The sequence below is a fragment of the Squalius cephalus genome (assembly GCF_949319135.1).
Source record: "Squalius cephalus genome assembly, chromosome: 17".
NCBI lineage: Eukaryota > Metazoa > Chordata > Actinopteri > Cypriniformes > Leuciscidae > Squalius > Squalius cephalus.
The window spans coordinates 21,636,688-21,651,392 of NC_137138.1; the positions used below are offsets into that span (position 1 = coordinate 21,636,688).

Sequence of the window (14,705 nt, forward strand, 5' to 3'; positions counted from 1 at the left end):
CATAGAAATATATTTTGTGGTTCGTAAGTGTTCAACAATATGTGACTGGCGATTCTTATAAAACTTTAATCAAAGTCAACCTGACATCTCTTCTGACTAGGATAGGGTTTCGCTGATGTAATTACATTACAGCATTATGTGAACCCTTCATCCTCAGGTGTTTTTTTTTTGTTTTTTTTTTCTAGTGCAACAAATGCCCCAGCCTCTAGTAATGTGCTTGTTTCATGTAAGGTTTATTTTCTAAAAACATTGTAAACATTAAACTTGGTTTATGACAGATTATGCTTCAGATAATTAAGATTCTGCTCGTTGAATGGGTGCGTGTTTGCGGCTGTCTGAGTATTGCTGTGCATGAATGTGCTTAATTTTTTTTAAATGTAAAACTACGAATAAAATACTTTGAATTTCTAAAGAAAATTTTCTGTGTATTTTTTTATGTATAGAGGGGTAAAAAAAAAAAAAGAAGAAGCCTGAGAGCTATGTTAAAAATGCATACAAATTCATATCAGCATAATAGTCTAAGTTGCAGAATTTCTAAGTATTTGATAGGTCCTACCTTTAAGGGCAGAAATACGACCAGAGGATAGATAGATACTTTGCCTCAAAAGTGGTCTTAGTTTCCTCTCAGTTCTCGTCTCCACTCTCCAGTCCCACGCATGTTTACTACAAGTAGCCTACCACAACGCTCCCACAACTACCACGAGACATATTTTCAGACACTCGAGTCGACTACCAGTACTCCAGTATCAAGGCTAGTAGTGAAACTCGTCATCGCTTAACTACCACACGACACTTCTCTTGCCTCGCGAGTTGCGCATGGATTTTGCGCTGCTGCTTGGTCTCAATACGGTACTGAACCATGGGAATGTCTGAGAAATCCTGCATCTGCCTTCACGAGACCACAGAAGAGTTTTGATTCCTCATTCACTCCACAAAATGAATCCACGTGTCATTTGGGCTACTTTCCATTTGATTGCCACCATTGGTTTTATTCCAGGTAAGTTAATGGTGCGCTCTTTTTACGAATGTTTATTCAGGCTTCCAATTAGTTTTTTGTTTTTTTTCATCTATATGTCGGTTATATCTTAGTTTGAACAAGATAATGTAAAATAAATAATTTAGAGCACGTAATTTCAGTTTGGATATTGTGCATTTATTAGTACCTTATAAGTAAATAAATAATAACGATTTTAATCTATTTAATCAGATTTTTACCAGATTTTACCAAGCAAAGTAAAAACCGCTGGCCATAGGCAGATAATTCTGACCCTGCAGCAAGAGCGGAGTTACACCTTTCTATGGGAATATATAGTAAACTGAAATTTATTCCTGTGATCAAAGCTGAATTTTCAGCATCATTACTCCAGTCTTCAGTGTCACAAGATCCTTCAGAAATCATTTGAATATGCTGATTTGCTGCTCAAGAAACATTTCTGATTATCAGTTCATATTTTTTTGGAAATTGTGATGCATTTTATTTGTCAGGATTCTTTGATGAATAGAAAGTTCAAAAGAACAGCATTTATTTGAAATACAATCTATTGTTAAATGTCTTTTACTGTCACTTTTTATCAATGTAAAAGTGTCCTTGATCAATAAAAGTATTAATTACTTAAAAAAAACATACTGACCCCAAATTTGACCTGTATCCAATACCTGCATTTATATATATATATATATATATATATATATATATATATATATATAAATCCTGTCAAGTTAAATGAAATGTTGCACTTATGTTTGCGCGATGTGATTTTTATATAACTTTTTTTTTTATAAAAGATTTGTTCATGAAAATTCAGTGAAATTTTAATAGAATCTGTTTTTTTGTATGAAATTTATTGTTTATTGATCTATTTAAATAGATTTAAATAGAAGTCTCTTGTCATTTGGAGCGACCACTTATCATGTGGCATGACCAATAATATCAATAACTGTATTAAATTAAAAAATAAAATCTTGGCTAATTTCTGTGGCTGAAATATGAATCACTAATACAGTATTCTTAAGTGAACAAAAAAAAAATGCAAATACTTTATTTCTAAACACTTTAATTACGGAGAACTTGTAAAAAAAAAAAAGTTAAGCATGTTAAGGAAATGAATTGACATTTTTTTGAGGCATTTTTTTAAATTTGCTGTTGAGATTGTTTATGTTTTTGTCTGTCTGTTTTTTTTTTTTTTTTTGTAGATTTAGTCACATGAATGTGAATTAAATAATACACTTATTCAAATAAATATAAAACTTTATATTATAAACGCTTATAATTCCATAGAGGCATGTAAAGACCAGCAGTCCCGGTATTACCCGGAATTTCTATTTAATTCCCTTTGTAGGTACTTTTTTTCAATTGTTATTAATTATACAAAAATGGAACTCCTGTGATTAGTTCCTGGTTTCCACACACATCCTAGGAAACTTTAATAACTTGTAATGTAATGTTGCATGTATTATTTAAATTTACTGTCTTAAAAGTTTATTTCTATCTGGCAGTTGCCCAAATAGCAACCCAATATATGACCCACAGAGTCCTTGAAGCATTTTTGCATTTTGTCTAAAGAAGCAACTTTGACACCAGTGTTTTTGGACACAAGAATTTGATACTTTCTGAACACTTGCTGCCCAGTTCATGCTGCAGGACAGCAGCGCTGCCAGCTGGATCTCACACATCCTTTTCACACCACAGCCTCCATTTTTAACTTTCATTAGAGCGCTATTTTGTCTGGCACTTGAAGTGAATTGATTCGCCAGTGAAAGCGCTGACCACTCTCATCCTCAGAGAACAGGAGGGGGTAGTTGAGTAATCGTGCTTGTTCACTAGAGTTCCCCTGCTGCATGCAGTGTGGCCATAGTTCAGTCAAATATATGGACTGCAGTTTGAAAGGTTGTTGTAGCTCTCCTATTACTGGCGCTTTTTGATAAAGCATGCTCGTTCATCGGGGCATCCTGAGCTGGCAGCCAGACAAATCCAAGTGTCAGCAAGAATCAAGGGGATTTGGGAAATCAGTACAGGGAATATTTTAATTTTCTTAGACATAAAATGCTAGTAAAATAGTGGTGTGGTGGTATTTGTCCAGAATTATTATCATTATTGAGAGGGCAACATCACTGACTATAGAATGAAAAAGGGTCTGATGGTCTTGTTGCCATAAATAAGCTTAGGTGCCTCAAGTGCTCAGATTATTCTTTATCAGCCCTAGACACTCACCAAACTTAATAGGATAGACGTTTTACTCAGTATACTCAAGGAACCACCGTTTGACTTTGTGCCTTAATTGATTAATCAAGTCAAGTCACCTTTATATAGCGCTTTTTACAATACAGATTGTATCAAAGCAGCTTCACAGTGATAACATGAAAATAATACAACAAAGTTTGTTTCTAGAAGAAAATTGCGTCGTAGCCCACCTTAAGTAAGGCAGATCAATAATATTGTTAAAGGGGGGGTGAAATGCTCATTTTCACTCAATCTCCTGTTAATCTTGAGTACCTATAGAGTAATATTGCATCCTTCATATCTCCAAAAAGTATTTTGTTTTATTAAATTTTTAACAGAAAGATAGGCTGTACCGAGTCTTTCCGGAAAAAAACGAGCGGCTGGGGGCGGGCCATGTGGGCGAAGCTTAGCTCCCACGGGTTCCTTAACGCTGGGTTCTTTGGGAATCTGTGCAGGGTTGTCTTGCCCTGGCAACCAAAAACACACTTCTTTGGTGACATTGACTTCCCAAAAGCCGGGCAGGGCGCTTTGATGGCGAACTGCTTTCACTCTCTTGCTCTAGTCTACGAGTGCGCGCGCGGCCGCGATCTTACCGGAGAAGTGCCCTTAGGACCCATATAAGGAAATTCCGCCCTATCTTACGTAAGACAGAGCCATACTCGAAAAAAACTTTCCGAAACTTGTGACCAACCTGGAAGGAGTATTTTTGGAACAAAAATACTCCTTCAAACGTACAACTTAGTTTTTGAAACTTTGTCCATGTTTAGCATGGGAATCCAACTCTTTACCAGTGTAAAAAACTCAGTATGCATGAAATAGCATTTCACCCCCCCTTTAAATATTAAATGTCCCCAACTAAGCAAGCCAAAAGCCAAGGCAACAGAGGCAGGGAACCAACACTCCATCAGGTGACAGAATGGAGAAAAAAACCTTGGGAGAAACCAGGCTCAGTCGGGGGCCAGTTCTCCTCTGGCCAATGAACGAACATTGTATGATTATGATTCAAGCAGCATTACAGGTCAGAAGTCAGATTGGATCAGAACATTCAGAATATTATCCAGTTCCATCTGATTGGAAGTCGGAGTCACGCCAGTATGGAGGGACTATAATGCGTTAAGAGCTCCCTCAAGTACTGGGGAGCTAAACCATTTAGTGCTTTGTAAGTTTATACGATGTTTAATAGGGAGCCAATGCAGTGTTGACAGAACCGGGCTAACATGGTCATACTTCCTGGTTCTGGTAAGAACTCGAGCTGCTGCGGATTCCGATTACAATCAATCTAAATAAAACAAATCAGGCAAATCTAAATCAGTTTCCTCTTCCTTTTCGGCAGTGTGTTTGTGTGCCCAGGGGAAATATGCATTCAAGCTGCTGAATGATTTATTCGTGAATTACACCAGTGCATTGAGGCCTGTGGAGGACACGGACAACATCATTAACGTCACCTTGCAGATCACTCTCTCCCAGATCATTGATATGGTAATGACTCTCGGTCAATCACACATTCGTTCTCATTCTCTCTCTCTTTTTGATGTCTCATTTCACGGCTTTGCTCTTTACCTTTGAATTGTGCTGTCTGAGGAAATACGTCAACTCTGTTTCTTTTACTACAGGTGAATAGAGTAAAACTAGTTAACTAAATATCATACTGGATATTCCCCAGTTAATTAATACAGTAAGGCAATTATTATTTTTGTATTACAAGTATTTTAGAACAGAAATCTGAACACTAGATGAAGCCAGGTTCAGAATTAGGTTTTCATTTTCCTGTATTCGAGTTTGAAGTTTTTACAAAGGGAATTTTGGATATCTCTTTTTATCATAAATTAGAAAATCCTGTCAACAGTCAGGGAAAAAAAAAGCATTTTCACCATGTTTTTATGAATAAAATGTTATATAAACCAAACAATGATATGTGATCAACCCCTCTGTAAAAAAATTCCGAATATAGATTATAGATTTCTGGCTCAGAACAAGAGAAAGAGAAAATGGTTTAGCTTGTTGTGTCTCGCATTAAATATATTAAAACAAATGTGCTAAGAAATGTAATATTTGTATTCATGTTGGTATCATACGGTTTTGAATAATTTTAAAAAACATTTAACAACATTTTTTATTTAATGATTTTAAATTGTCAGCTTTTACAACCAAGTCAAATGTATTCAAATATTTACATTTTCCTTAAAAACACACAATGTGCACATTTAATCATTATTTAAAAAAAACAGAAAAAAAAAAGCTGACCTTGACACCTATGTGCCTACAGGGGCCCTCTCTGTGACATCTTTTTCTTTTTTCTTTTTACAACAAAACTGTTTATCTGTTTAAGAATAGTAATTAAAGATTATGCAAAACTTGATCAACTTTTAATGAGACTTTTTTTATTTTATTTTATACAATCTCTGGACAGTTATACCACACAGACATTTTTAACTTTATGCCCCATAAAATAATAAAATGCCTTTTAATTCCTAAACTGAAAGCATGGTCATCATTCATACAACTATTGTCTGTATAAATTGCATGTAATATGTTTTTCAATAAATCTCTGACAAAAATAATGTCTCAATTTTAGCTATTTTTAACTGATTTTGATATTTATTTTTCTGACTGGATTTTATTTGTTAATTTTATTATATAATATATAATATTAATGTATTTGTTAAATTGTGAAATCCATCTTTATTTTCTAGGATGAAAGAAACCAGATCCTCACAACATATTTGTGGATTCGTCAGGTGTGGTTTGATGCCTACCTCACCTGGAATAAGACAGACTACGATGGGCTTGATACCATCCGTATACCTAGTAGTTATGTATGGAGACCCGATATTGTCCTATATAACAAGTAGGTCGGATTGGTATTGGGTTTCATCGATTCAGCCACAAATTGTATGTCATGTCCTGTCATCACTTTGTTGTTGCAAATGCTGTACATTCTTATGAACTGCTTGTTCATGGGAGCGTAGAGTAAGTTTTCTGTTTCCTCTTCTCATAACAAACTGCACCACAGTGTTGTCAGTCTTAACTCATTATTTTTTCATACACAAACACACACACACATACTCACATATATGTATGTGTGTGTGTTATGTGTGTGTTTATTTGTCTGCTCTGCAAAAATTAATTTCCTAAATCAGTATTTTTGTCTTGTAAAAATATTTAAATGTACCTAAATAAGATCAGTATAACTGATTATTATATTTGCAACTCCACATCTTAATTTTTTTTTAATCCAATTGACCAATATATATATATATATATATATATACTATATATGTGTGTGTGTGTGTGTGTGCATGCTTGTTTTAAGCATACATTAACAAAAGTTACAGATGTTAAAAAAAAAGAATGAAAAATAATAAAATTGCCAATGGGGTAAGAAAAGCTAATATTTCTTATTATATAACATTTTTATATTTATCTTTTTTTAAGGATGTTTAAGTATTTTTTTATATATTTTCTGGAAAACAAGACAAAAAGACAGTTAAGAAAATGATTTTTTTGCAGTGTTAGACTAGTCACAAGTAAGAAGGAACTTCAGGTGAATATGTTAATTATGGACATGATAATCAAAGATGATTCATGCATTCATTTTTGGTTTTAATTAGGGTTATGAAAAGTAGAAAAGTGCTGACTATGACAATGATTTCATTGATTTCCACCTTCTGCCCTCCAGTGCAGATGACCAGTTCTCCAGCTCTATGGAGACCAATGTGGTGATCCGCCATGATGGCCAGATTATGTGGGACCAGCCGGCAATATCCAAGAGCTCTTGCAAAGTGGATGTGTCTTTTTTCCCTTTTGATGCCCAGCAGTGCCGCCTTACCTTTGGCTCTTGGACCCACAACGGTAACCAGATGGACCTTCACATTGCCCTGGACAGTGCTGATCTCTCTGACTTTGTGGAGAACGTAGAGTGGCAGGTTCTGGGAATGCCTGCTAAGAAGAACGTTATTCTCTATGGCTGCTGCTCAGACCCCTACCCAGATATCACCTACACACTTCACCTGAAGAGAAGAGCTTCCTTTTATATCTTCAATCTGCTCATTCCCTGCATGATGATCTCCTTCTTGGCTCCACTGGGCTTCTACCTGCCAGCCGACTCTGGAGAGAAAGTGTCTTTAGGGGTCACAGTGTTACTAGCCCTTACCGTCTTCCAGCTTCTGGTCGCGGAGAGCATGCCTCCTTCAGAGAATGTGCCACTCATTGGTGAGATCCTGCAAAATAACTTTCACTTGTAATTGTTAGGGGTGTAATGATACCCTCATGTCACGATTTGATATACATCACGATACTGAGCTCACAATACGATACTATTGCGATACTCCAAGACATATGGTAAAAGTTTAACAAATTTTTTTACTGTTGATTTAAATACAAAATTTGCTATTATATGAATGGGTGGAAATGAATAGGCTTGGACTTGGTGCTGGTAACCCAATGCACAGGAAAATGGTTAACCCAGAATAAAAACATTGATGATTTTGAATCTGAAAATACAGAATTATTTTAGATGAATATGCTTGCACTCTGTCACAAACTAGATATATTTAAAATAATATAGGCCACTTTTTACTGGTAACATAAGACATTTGGCATTATCAGGACCCATAAAAATTTCCACATTGCATTATTATACATTATATCCAACATTATATTGTAGTTTAATGTAGTACTGACACTAAAACTCTGTAAACTTAAATACATATTGTCACTATCCACGATACATATTATTGCATTTTTGTATTGCGATATATTGTAACACGATATATTGTTACACCCCTAGTAATTGTACAATTAGTTTTTATTCTAACATGCAGTATCTGGGATTTTTATTTTTTTTTGCTCATTAAAGGGGTCCTATTATGCTTTTTCACTTTAGTTAGTGTGTAATGTTGCTGTTTGAGCATAAAAAAGATCTGCAAGATTACAAAGCTCAAAGTCTATTCCAAAGGGAGATATTTTATTCAACAGAATGCACTTTCCAAGAACTACAATGAACGGCACGTTTGGACTACAACGCGTTTTTTCCGGCCTTTTTGAAGTCATAATGTTACTCATTTAAATAGTCCCCGCCCACGGAATACGCAAAAAAGCGGACGAGGCCTGCTGCTATGTTAAAGAGACACTGTTTTTTCCACAACTCATTTGTTTGACCTTCCTAAGGCTGACGAACTTAGTGGTTAAAATTAATTTGAAACTGTTCTTGAACATTATAATCCCAAAGTTTACAGCTTCCAGAACCAGAATGCAGGCTACGCACAAAAGCTTCTCCTGAAATGGAGCAGTTCCCACTTTGTCGGGAAAATCTGTTGTTTGTGGATCACAACTTGTAAGTATGTCTTATTATTTGTAGTTGCGTTTTCTAATAACAGTTCCAATTAAATGTTATATGTTGTTGCTACACTCGCCTGCCAACATTAGTGTTGATATGTTTACTATAGCTTTTGTAAGCTCTTGCTTTTGTAAGGCTGTTCACCGCCTCTTAGTAAAATTAACCATGGTTTTGTGATCGATTACTGTTTGTATTACCATAGATTTCCGACAAATATCATGATTAAATAGTGTAACATATTGTATCTAAAATGTATAAGAAAATTACCCCCTCCCCCCCCAAAAAAAACATACCACTCTGAAACGTCCTACGAAATTCGTGCTCGCAAAGTCCGTGCATTAAAACCGTTCTGGACGATCCTATTGTTTGTTAATATTGTCAGGGTCTGAATCAGGCTCAAATTGGTTTGAAATTGCCGCCATCCTTAATTTTTACACTAGAGTAGAACTCACAGTTATGGAGGGACGGGACATTTCCCGAACACATGCTAAGCGCTGCCAATCACAACACATTGGGCCAGCTAACCAATCACAGCACATTTTGCATTTCAGAAGAAGGGGCTTCTTTGAAACCGGAACTAAACGACGCATTCGGGCCTGACTGGGGAGAGAGGTGCTGTAATAATAAAATATGTGAAAAATAGTTTTTTTTTTTTTTAAAGGACATTCTAGTACACCCCAAAAACAAAACCAAGACTTTGTAAAAGGGCATAATAGGACCCCTTTAATAATTTTACTATTAATGATAGCAGTGCATAGCCTTTGGTTTTTAAACAAATGTTCAGCACAACAAAGAATTCCCATTTATGCATTTGGCTGATGCTTTCAGTGGCTTCAGCATATACTGCATTAATAATGGTAAAAAAAAAAAAAAAGTTACTTGAAAAGCTAAATTTGATAATAATAAGATAATAGTAAGACTTGCTTTCAGAGAATTTAACTTGAATAAGCATAATCAAAATATTTTTAACAAGGTTTTTGACATTCAGGGGAAAAAACGAAATATTGTGGCGTAGACTTTTCCCTGTTATGGCTGAATCGGAAGCAACACCAGTTATTTTGCCGAGAGATCTCTTATTTCTTATTTTATTACATGTCAGCATAGGAGAGAAACGTACGGTGGCCGAGAAGTGCAAAACAAACCACAACAAAACAACAAATTTATAAACGCAATGGAAAGACTAAAAACAAATGAACTAGTTAGAAAACACAATAACATTTCGAAAACAAAGTTTGTTTTGCACTTCTAGGCCACCGTAGAAAGGTTACAGGAGAGGTTGTCTTCATTTCAGATTTCTCTGTTCCCCTTTCTGTCATCTCTCCCCCTCTCCTTCCTCTCCCTTCACTCATGCCATCTGTATATGTGTTTCTCTGTATGCTTATACCACTGAGGAACTTGCAAATTCCTTGTAAGGTAGAAAAATATGTTGCTTATGTTTAAAATGGAACGTATGCCTCATGCTTACATGTGGCACAATCCACTTTAAGGCCATTATTGAATTAATTCTTAATATTTTTTTCACATGTCATGTGAAATACCAAACGATTTTATTCTAAGTTTGTAGGCTACTCAAGATCTGCGTTCTATGTCATGAATACATTGAAGCCATTATTTCTGTATCAATACCATGATCATAAACAGTGAGTACCAATGTCAGTCTTACATTTGAGACAAAAGAGTGAAAAGAAATTGTTAAAGATAGGTCTACAATTAGGGGATATATGAAATCTGTACTATATTCAGCTGAACAGCTTTTGCCCAATTACAGACTGATATTATTTTAGCATGTTCCCAAATATCATCCCAAGTGTCATCATTAATTGGAATTGATAATTACTTTTCCCATATTTTCCAGGTATTCAGTATGTCTGTACAATTCATGCAGCATGAACTGTACTAAAGAACTAAAGAATTTGACCTCAATTAACATCAAATAATGGACAATTAGAATCATAGTTTTCCATCACATCTTAAGTGCATGCTCTGTGTTAAAGTGTCTTTGGCTGGGTAAATCTGTTCTGGCACTTTTAGTTCCTACCCAAAAAAATTGGCCACATGCTGTATAAATGTTTAGTCTTCTTTATTCAGCACAACACCCCCTTGGATTGCACTGGTGTGCAATGAAGGGGTTCACCAAAGAGAAAACACCTCCACCCACAAGGCCTGAAATAAATAATTATCAGACTGTATGAAATGCAGATAGGCTGCTAGAGCAATAAAAAATGTGCCAAGGGTCAATCATTTTAATGAGCCTTTCTAATGAATCTAGGGCCGCCTGCAACTGTGCCTTTTATTAGCAAACTCACTATTGGAGTTTTAGCCCAGTCGATGGTTAACATTGGAATAATTAACATAAACTTTCCTCTTGAGGTCAGATAATCAATGACTCTTTAAATATCTGTTTATTGCTGAAAGCTTTGAAATGAAGTCTGCTGTCTATGTTCACCAATTCCAATGTTTCCACAGGGAAATATTACATCGCCACAATGACAATGGTTACAGCTTCTACAGCCCTGACTATCTTCATTATGAACATTCACCACTGCGGACCAGAGGCCCAACCTGTTCCTACATGGGCACGTCGCTTTATCCTGCACTACCTGGCTCGGATTTGCTTCGTCTATGACATGGGTGAGGGGTGCCTGTCTGCTCACACAGACAAACCTGCGCAAAAGGGAAGCAGCTGCACTATAAACGGCCCTGCCAGGGGCGAGGACTTCGCTCTGAGGGTACGAAGCATTTCAGCCAGTGATGGTTGTTCACAAAAGATAAAAGATCAATTAAATGAGGATGTCAGTCCAACCTTATCACTAAGGCAAGGAAATGAGTGCCACACTGGCTGGACAGATAGTTCCTGTGTGTGCATTGACCATGGAGAGGTTGCGGGAGCTACAGGAGAGAGTGGAGCGACTGGAAAAGAATCGGCGAAGAAAAGGGAGATACTTGTTGAAAGTCAGTGTTTATGTCATCAGCAAAGCCTCTTGAGGAATATCGAGTACATCGCTAACTTTTATTATGAGCAGAAGGCCACGCAGAGACGAAACGGGGAGTGGCGGAAAGTTGCCAAAGTCATGGATCGCTTCTTTATGTGGATATTTTTCATCATGGTCTTCCTGATGAGTTTGCTTATTATAGGGAAAGCTGTCTGAATGCTTGATATGAAGACACCAGGGGCCTCGTGCGTACAGTAAATGTCTGTGCAGGTCTAACGAATGAAAGGGTTTGCAAATGCAAAAATTGAAATAAAAAGAGAAAATATCACCAACACAGATTGAACTGTATATTGAACTGTTAATTGTATTGAATGTGCACTAATAGTGTACTTCAGATCTTAAAGGTATATTTAAATTTTTTTTTGCAAATAATATAAAATGAATGAAATAAAAGGCCTCTTAGTGTACTTAAAGGGACTACAGAGTGCACTGTAATAATGTCCAGTTCAAATTTTACATTTCAATTTTTAAGCACATTTTAAATCTAGTTTTAATTTTTTTCGTCTTGGTTTAAAATAGTAAACTTATATTGATGTGTTGGCTTGACAAACTAAAGCACATGTAAAGTACTTGATTATAATTTAACTGTAGTGTGTTATTCGATATTGCATTTAAAGTTAATATATTTTAAATGTACTAAATTCCAACTTCAAAAATGTTTTAACTACATGAAATACAAGTTTCAATAGAAATGACATTAAAGTATGTTTTAGTTTACCCTAAATGCTTTTCAGTACATTCAGCAGTAGGCTACACTTTAAAGGGATGGTTCGGAGTAAAATCAACCTAGTGCAGGCGCTAACGGATCCAAGGATGATTCTGGGCATTATTAGTGGGCTAATTTATGAGATTCATCCTTGGATCCGTTAGCGCAGGGTTCCAGACTGCGAACAAAATGGTCGCATATGCGACCATTTTTTGAGAATGTGCGAGTTAAAATTTGATGTGGTCGCATTTGTGCGAGTACATGGTCATGTACTACTCAGTTAAATTCACGCATGAATTTTCCTGCATTGAACTTGTTTTAGCGCCCGCCAAAGTCTTATTTGATCGGTGAGTAATGTAGATGAACTGCCGCGCTTGTTTAACCTGTTAGAAAGAGCAGAGAGAGAGAGACCCGGTCGCGCGCGCGCGCACTCTCTCTCTTCGGAGCCAGGCGAAAGTGTAAACAAGACGAACACCGTCTCCAAACTAGGCGCTGTCTTGCTCTCTCTCCCGCGCGCATATTAATCAAAATAAATCGTCATGGTGGTAAAAGGTCGGAAGAGTTTCCGCGGAGCATTCGGAGATTTTTTTTTTTTTTTCCTGAATTACCACTGGGTGTGAATTGTGCTAAATAAGTTGCCTTATCTTCTCTGAAAAGCGTTCCGGACATTCAGCTGACATAAAACAACACTTTAATTAAACGAAAAAAAAAATAGCCAGTGATGAAATGTTTTCTGTGTTGACACAAATCTTGGATGTCCATGTCAGTGCTGGGATAATCACACAACGCGCATGACACGTCCAATTCGCGAACTAATGACTCTTTTGAACCGATTCATTTTAATGAATGGTTAAAAAAAACTGATCTTTCCAACAGTGAACTCAGGAGACGTCTGAATCGGTGTATAACTAATCAGTAACACTTTACAATAAGGTTCTATTCATTACATAAATTACATAAAAAGTACAGTTTGCTTACTCAAGCTTAAGCTTTAAAATAAATAAAACCACTTGTTTTTTTGAAAAGCATTTGAATACATTTTCCACACAGTGCTATCAAGAATCAATAAGAGGATCGATAAGCGGAATCGTCAGTGGCATTATTATTGATAAAATCTTATCAATTCCCATCCCTATGTGAAGACAGTAAAATTATAATCAAACATTAAAGAACATATATGTTTTTTATTAGTTTTTTTTTTTAGAGTTAAAAGATTAAAACATTTTGGTAACATGAGGTCTTGTGTCACTGTCAGTCTTATTACATCAGTGCAAAACTAGGGTATGCAGATTAAGACCACTATTCATCAGCATGCATTGATTAATCCCATGGTATGTAGCAAAAAAAAAAAAAAGGTGCGACCAAATCATATGCTGGTGCGACCAACTGAGAAAGTTGGTAGCACCAGTGCAACCAGTGGAAAAGTTAGTCTGGAGCCCTGCGTTAGCGCCTGCACTAAACCATTCGGCTGATATCTCTAAATAAGCTCTAACTTTAAAAATGTTCGACCAAGGGAAAAAGAGCTTCTGGGGGGGGTGTTTGGCTCGAGGTCATGGTGCAAAGGACCCTAGATTGATTTTACTCCGAACCATCCCTTAAAACAAATTTCAAAATCGATACGCACCTAAAGGGATAGTTCACCCAAAACTGAAAATCCATTATTTCTGACTGCAAACTTGCAACCTTATTTCAGTTTTTTTAAAAAAAATCTATTTTGCCTGTGTTAATGCCAACTGCATACATTTTGGCACAGGTGTGTATTTTATTGGAATTGTACTATTTCACCCCATTTCCTTTATTTTGCACCTGGTACCAAAAAAGTTCCACACATGACCTTAAGGACAAAAATGGCTCCTTTACAAATTTTAATCCTAGTGCCATTTAACTATAAAATTATGCAATCTAATTGTTAATAGACTTTCATTCTGTTGGCAAGGCTTAAAAATGTATACTTTTTTTTGAGATGGTGCCATTTTCTCAAGTTGGGCCTATAAAGCAAATACTCACTTTATTCCTGTTTTCTCCTCAAGCATATTTTAGAGCCAGTTGGATAAATTATGCAGCTATAATTGTGTGGGTATGGATGTCAGAGTGTGATTTGTATGTGTGTAATAAAAAAAAATGTGTGTGGTTGTAATATTTGAAAGAGAAGCTTTGCTGGCATCTAATAGGGAAAATTTGGCACTGCGCCCACAAACATCTTACTGAAAGCTCATTTTTTGGGATATCAACCTAAAATTTGGATCACAACTTATTTACATAGATGGCTTTGATTTTCTAACAGTTTTAGGGTTCAACATGTTTCATAAAATATATATTTTATATAAAATAATGTTCATAAATAACTTTTTTTTTTTTTTTACTTTTTTTTTTTTTTTTTTACAACAATAATCTGCCAAGGGTCTTCTTTAAAATGAGACCAAACTTAAGTTTGACACAGACATTTTT

General features: G+C 35.9%; 1 protein-coding gene across 2 annotated transcripts; it reads left to right on the plus strand.

Annotated features, from left to right (window-relative positions):
* The first annotated feature begins 600 nt into the window (after window positions 1–600).
* LOC307174686 (neuronal acetylcholine receptor subunit alpha-10) lies at window positions 601–11,819 on the plus strand. 2 transcript variants are annotated; one of them, XM_079898763.1, is made up of 6 exons: window positions 601–997; window positions 4,554–4,699; window positions 5,914–6,068; window positions 6,900–7,432; window positions 11,025–11,510; window positions 11,582–11,819. In XM_079898763.1, the coding sequence occupies exons 1-6, from the start codon at window positions 937–939 to the stop codon at window positions 11,713–11,715; spliced, it is 1,515 nt and encodes a 504-aa protein (XP_079754889.1). In that variant the 5' UTR covers window positions 601–936; the 3' UTR covers window positions 11,716–11,819. The 2 variants fall into 2 exon arrangements, with proteins under 2 accessions (XP_079754889.1, XP_079754888.1); XM_079898762.1 differs by having other exon boundaries at window positions 11,025–11,819.
* The last annotated feature ends 2,886 nt before the right edge of the window (window positions 11,820–14,705 follow it).

Excerpts from the sequence above, each read along its gene's own strand:
- LOC307174686 (XM_079898762.1), top strand. The coding sequence starts at position 937 with ATGAATCCACGTGTCATTTGGGCTACTTTCCATTTGATTGCCACCATT. Across the intron at positions 998-4,553 it reads CACCATTGGTTTTATTCCAG|TGTGTTTGTGTGCCCAGGGG; the intron begins GTAAGTTAATGG and ends CCTTTTCGGCAG. Across the intron at positions 6,069-6,899 it reads GATATTGTCCTATATAACAA|TGCAGATGACCAGTTCTCCA; the intron begins GTAGGTCGGATT and ends TCTGCCCTCCAG.